The 4,997-nt window shown below is 41.1% G+C and overlaps 1 protein-coding gene across 1 annotated transcript; it reads left to right on the forward strand.

The window, feature by feature from the left end:
- Nucleotides 1-1,740: 1,740 nt before the first annotated feature.
- LOC110304082 (trace amine-associated receptor 4) lies at nucleotides 1,741-2,784 on the forward strand. The gene has a single exon (XM_021175335.1). It carries the CDS (start codon nucleotides 1,741-1,743, stop codon nucleotides 2,782-2,784), a length of 1,044 nt encoding a protein of 347 aa, XP_021030994.1.
- The last annotated feature ends 2,213 nt before the right edge of the window (nucleotides 2,785-4,997 follow it).

The raw sequence follows: 4,997 nt of genomic DNA on the forward strand, positions 1-4,997 counted from the left end.
ACCCAGAGAGCAGCATATCTCAGACTGAACAGTTTTGTTTGGGGAATGCAATTTTTGTGTATAATCAGTAGCAGAGTATGACTGAGTAATTTTATGGTGATTCTTGCTTATCTTTAAAGTTAGCTAGAAATTTAATTTATTAAATGAGGTCATTAGGTGCTTAGGATTTCATTATCTTTAGTTTCATAGCTAAGGACTCAAAAATGATACATAATCACCCTGAATGTTTGTAATGCAATGGAGCCTTGTAAATGTCGCCTTTCTTGTATCTGTTTCTGTACAGTTTAGGTTCTTTGTTCACTTTAATTGCAATTCGAGTTAATACAAAAAAGAAAAATACTAACCATAAGTATTAAATTTCTATATTCAAAGCCAATAAAATTTGCTATAGTGTTAAGATTTCAAATAATTCACAGCTACTGGTAACAATTATTGAGGTATTGAAGCTAATGAAAAACTGTTTTCAAAGGTGTTACATTCCCAGTGTTTCCTTCCTCGAGTAAATCTGCTTCAGGATGCACCATGCATGTGTTCACTTTCCCAAGGGGTTCAATGAGTTTCAGACTGTTCTCAGGCCAAAGTCCGTCGCTCCAATCTAGCACACAATCTCACCAATGTTTGCCATTGGCTATGAGAAAGGCATGTCCAGACTCAGCACTGGAAAAACAAACCTGTGTCAAAGCGCGGGTGAGCCAGCCCCATTGTTCTCAGCTTATTAATGTTACAAATGACAGGTTAAATAATACACAGCTGTATATCAAATTCAATAGCAATATAAAACGTGAATCTCTGTTCCTGTAGATCCTCCACCACAACTCTGCTTCCTAAATGCAGATGCTAAATGAAGTGAGAACCCATGAGACTTATGGGGTCTGTCATTTCAACCGCTTTCCTTCATTTTGAACATTATTTATGTACAATCTTGTAATCTTGGGCATGATTTTACTCTAAATTCTGCAGACTGTGTTTTTCACACTGCAAGGAGAAATGCTTCTAAGTGGAGGTGGCAGAGACAGCAGCATTTGTAGCCGTTTACAGAAAAGATCATTTTGTAAAAGAAGTATGGCTTCAGATTTTAATCATGATTTAATTAGCAATTTCATTGTTCATGATCATTCTTGAGTGGATTTTAATCCAGGAAATTGAATTAAACTTAATAGAACTGGACAAAAGAAATGCCTGATCAGTTTATGGACTCAGAGCTACAAATTAATATGATGGTATATTCTTCTATTCAGGATACTTGCATGCTGGGTAACAATATCAATCCGTGAATGCTGGATAACAGTATTAATTCATAGATACGGGGTAACAATATCAGTCTGTGGATACTGGGTAACAATATCAGTCTGTGATTGCTGGGTAACAGTATCAATCTGTGGATGCTGAGTAACAATATCAACCCAGGTTTTTTTTCAGTTGCCTTCCTATTCAAGGTATGGTCTCAGACTAACATTATTGTCCTCTCTCAAGAGATTGTAGGAATGCCAACGTGCAGCCTCTAATGTCAGAATTAGAATCCAAACTTTAGAAAGTTCTTCAGGTGATTCATAAGCACAGGAAGTGTGGGGGAAAAGAATTCCTGGTCAGTAGGGACTTGCAACTTGGTTCAGACTCAGACCTAAGCAAGATTCAATGGACAATTGCCCTGCCAATGATTTTATGGCTCTTTTTCCTTCTTTCACAGACAGGAACACAGCATTTTTGAGAAGCACTCATAGTACCCACAGGGCAAAGACAATGAATACACCCGACCTCTGGAACTCCCCAGAAGTACAGTTTTGCTTTGCTGCTGCAAACAGTTCTTGCCCGAGGAAGGCGAGGCCTGTGCTCGTTGTCTGTGCCATGTACCTCATCATGATTGGAGCGATAGTGATGACCATGCTGGGAAACATGGCTGTGATCATCTCTATTGCCCACTTCAAGCAGCTCCACTCCCCAACCAACTTCCTTATTCTCTCCATGGCTACCACAGACTTCCTGTTGAGTTGCGTGGTCATGCCCTTCAGTATGATCCGGTCCATCGAGTCATGCTGGTACTTCGGAGACCTCTTTTGCAAAGTTCACAGCTGCTGTGACATCATGCTCTGTACCACATCCATTTTCCACCTCTGCTTCATCTCAGTTGACCGCCACTATGCCGTCTGTGACCCTTTGCACTATGTCACCCAAATCACTACCCGGGTTGTAGGGGTCTTTCTATTCATCAGTTGGTCTGTTCCCATCTTTTTTGCCTTTGGCTTGGTGTTCTCAGAATTAAATTTGATTGGTGCTGAAGATTTTGTTGCAGCCATTGACTGTACAGGTTTGTGTGTGTTGATATTTAACAAGCTCTGGGGAGTTCTGGCTTCCTTCATAGCTTTCTTTCTGCCTGGGACAGTCATGGTGGGGATTTACATACACATTTTCACAGTTGCCCAGAAACATGCCAGGCAGATTGGTACAGGTCCTAGGACAAAACAGGCCCTCTCAGAAAGCAAAATGAAGGCCACATCAAAAAAGGAAAGCAAGGCCACCAAGACTTTAAGCATTGTCATGGGAGTGTTTGTGTTGTGTTGGCTACCCTTTTTTGTCTTGACAATCACAGACCCTTTCATTGATTTTACAACCCCTGAAGATTTGTATAATGTCTTCCTTTGGCTTGGTTATTTTAATTCCACCTTCAATCCCATCATATATGGCATGTTCTATCCCTGGTTTCGAAAGGCCCTGAGGATGATAGTGACAGGAACGATCTTCCGCTCTGACTCTTCTACCTCAAGCCTGCATCCTGCACATCCTTAGGTAATGCCCCCACCCCCCATTAGCCTAGATTCTTTTTGATTTTTTTGTTTGTTTGTTTTCTTTTTTTGCTTTTGCTTTTTTTCGAGACAGGGTTTCTCTGTGTAGCCCTGGCTGTCCTGGAACTCACTTTGTAGACCAGGCTAGCCTCAAACTCAGAAATCTGCCTGTCTCTGCCTCCCAAGTGCTGGGATTAAAGGCGTGCGCCACCACTGCCCGGCTAGATTCTTTTTAAAGAAAGGATCTCGGATGCCCTTTCTCTCCAGGGAAAGAGGGATGGGTCTGTTAGACAAGAAGAACTTTCCAGCTGACACAATGGCAACCTGAGAAAGCACTAGATCTAGTGAGCTTTGCTGTTGCTGCTACTGCTGCTGCTGGTGTGAGCCAAGCCTCACAGAGTGGTTTATTTCTGGGTGCTACAAAAGACACTCGGGTGAACAAACAAGAAAACAAAGGTAATGTCTTCTCAAGGCTGCTGAGGCCTGAATTACAAGGTTTGATGTTTTAGTTACTTTGGCTTAGATTTAATGACTATCCTCACTTGAACTTGGAACATTGGAGGCGGAGTCATGGAGAGCCTCTACAATCACAGACAGCAGTGTAGTGCATCTGAATTTACCCAAACCTCTGTTGAGTCCATTGCCGTTTTTATAGGGCATTGAGCAGTAGCTTGAGCATATCAGAAGCCTGAACTAAGGAATATGGAAGATGAGAAGATAAACTGAAGCAGACAGCTAATGGTACTTTTAGATTTAACTTTCCTTTTGAGAGGAATTGCTGAGGGATTTATAATATTACTGAACAGCCAGTAATGAAAAAAAAAAAGAAAAAGTTTTAGGAAAACTTTTTCTTTTTTCTTCTAACACACATCTTTAATGTCTCTCTCTCTCTCTCTCTGTATATGTGTGTATATATATATATATATATATATATATATATATATATATATATACTGTGAGCATATGTACTGACATGTATGGGTGGGTGGGGTGGGATTATGTGTCAGTGTTGTTGTGTGTTGTGTGTGTGCACTTATTGTTAATCAAGACTGAACTTATTTACAAAGTTGAGCTATTTTCTCTTCTCATACTTTTGGGACATCATTGCCTCACTAAATGTCGTTTTTCCATGTCCCTTTGTCTTTCCTTTCCTCATCTCTCATATGTGTATTTCATTAAATTTTGTCCCTCATTATCTTGTTTCTTCTTTTGCAGTTCTAGCAGTAATATCAGAATGTTGGATTAAGTAGACTCTCCTCATATAGTCACTTGGCCAAATGATGTCACAGTCTGCTGTAAGATACTGTGTCCTGGAAATTTCACAAGTCTTAAGTGAGCCTTTAGGAGCCTGTTTGCATCTCTGAATCTCCTTTGGCCCAGCATTTCCACTGACCACATACTCCTTAGTTCAATAGACCTCTAAGGAAACATTTCTATCCCCATTTGGGAACCCCTGGAGATCTCTTGACCTGAGTGTTCTGCATGCTCTTTCAGAGGTCAGGATTTGCTCATCTGGACAGAGCACCTTCAGAGGGACTGAGAAAGTTCTGTGAATTCCTTTTACTATTACAGGAAAATATTTGAAGTGAAAGTTTGATTTTGAAGGGCTAGGCCACAGTTTATGTGTTGTGGTTGAAGTCATTTAACCCTTTAGATATTCTTTACCCTGAAGTCTGGTGGTAGCATACAGAAGCTACCGTGTTCCTTCTTTTTGAAGAGCCAAAGAAACAGAAGGGTTTCTGAAAGCACAAGATGCCTCCTTGTAATTAATTGCCGGGACAGCTTAGGACTCCTTTTGATGGTGGGCCTGCTTCCTTCTGGTAGCTTAACAAGGCCCTTTGCACTGCTGAAACTGAGTGACTGCATTTGCTCATCACAAACTCATTCTCTCTATTGAGTCTCAAAAGTTCAAAAGGACACACAGCCTGTGACAATCTGAAGACCTGGGCCCTGTGGTCTTCTCACAGGTCAGCATTGTCTACTCAGAAGGCAAATAAAGGAAAATGAAGGAGCTGGTGGGATTCTACTGAAGTCAAAATCATTCCCTCAGTTAAGGAATTCTACAGTTTACAAAGTGTCTGTGAACATCAACTGAACTGTCCTCCAGGACACTCTGGTCCACTCTTCCTGTGACAGCTCACACAGGAATGAAACATCCCACCACACATCCCACCACACATCCCTCAGCTCTTCTCTTTCTAGGATGCTCTAGGCTGG

This window comes from Mus caroli, unplaced genomic scaffold, assembly GCF_978045245.1.
Source record: "Mus caroli unplaced genomic scaffold, Mus_caroli_1 scaffold_9, whole genome shotgun sequence".
Lineage (NCBI taxonomy): Eukaryota > Metazoa > Chordata > Mammalia > Rodentia > Muridae > Mus > Mus caroli.

Coding starts and splice junctions, on each gene's coding strand:
- LOC110304082 (XM_021175335.1), top strand. CDS start 1,741: ATGAATACACCCGACCTCTGGAACTCCCCAGAAGTACAGTTTTGCTTT.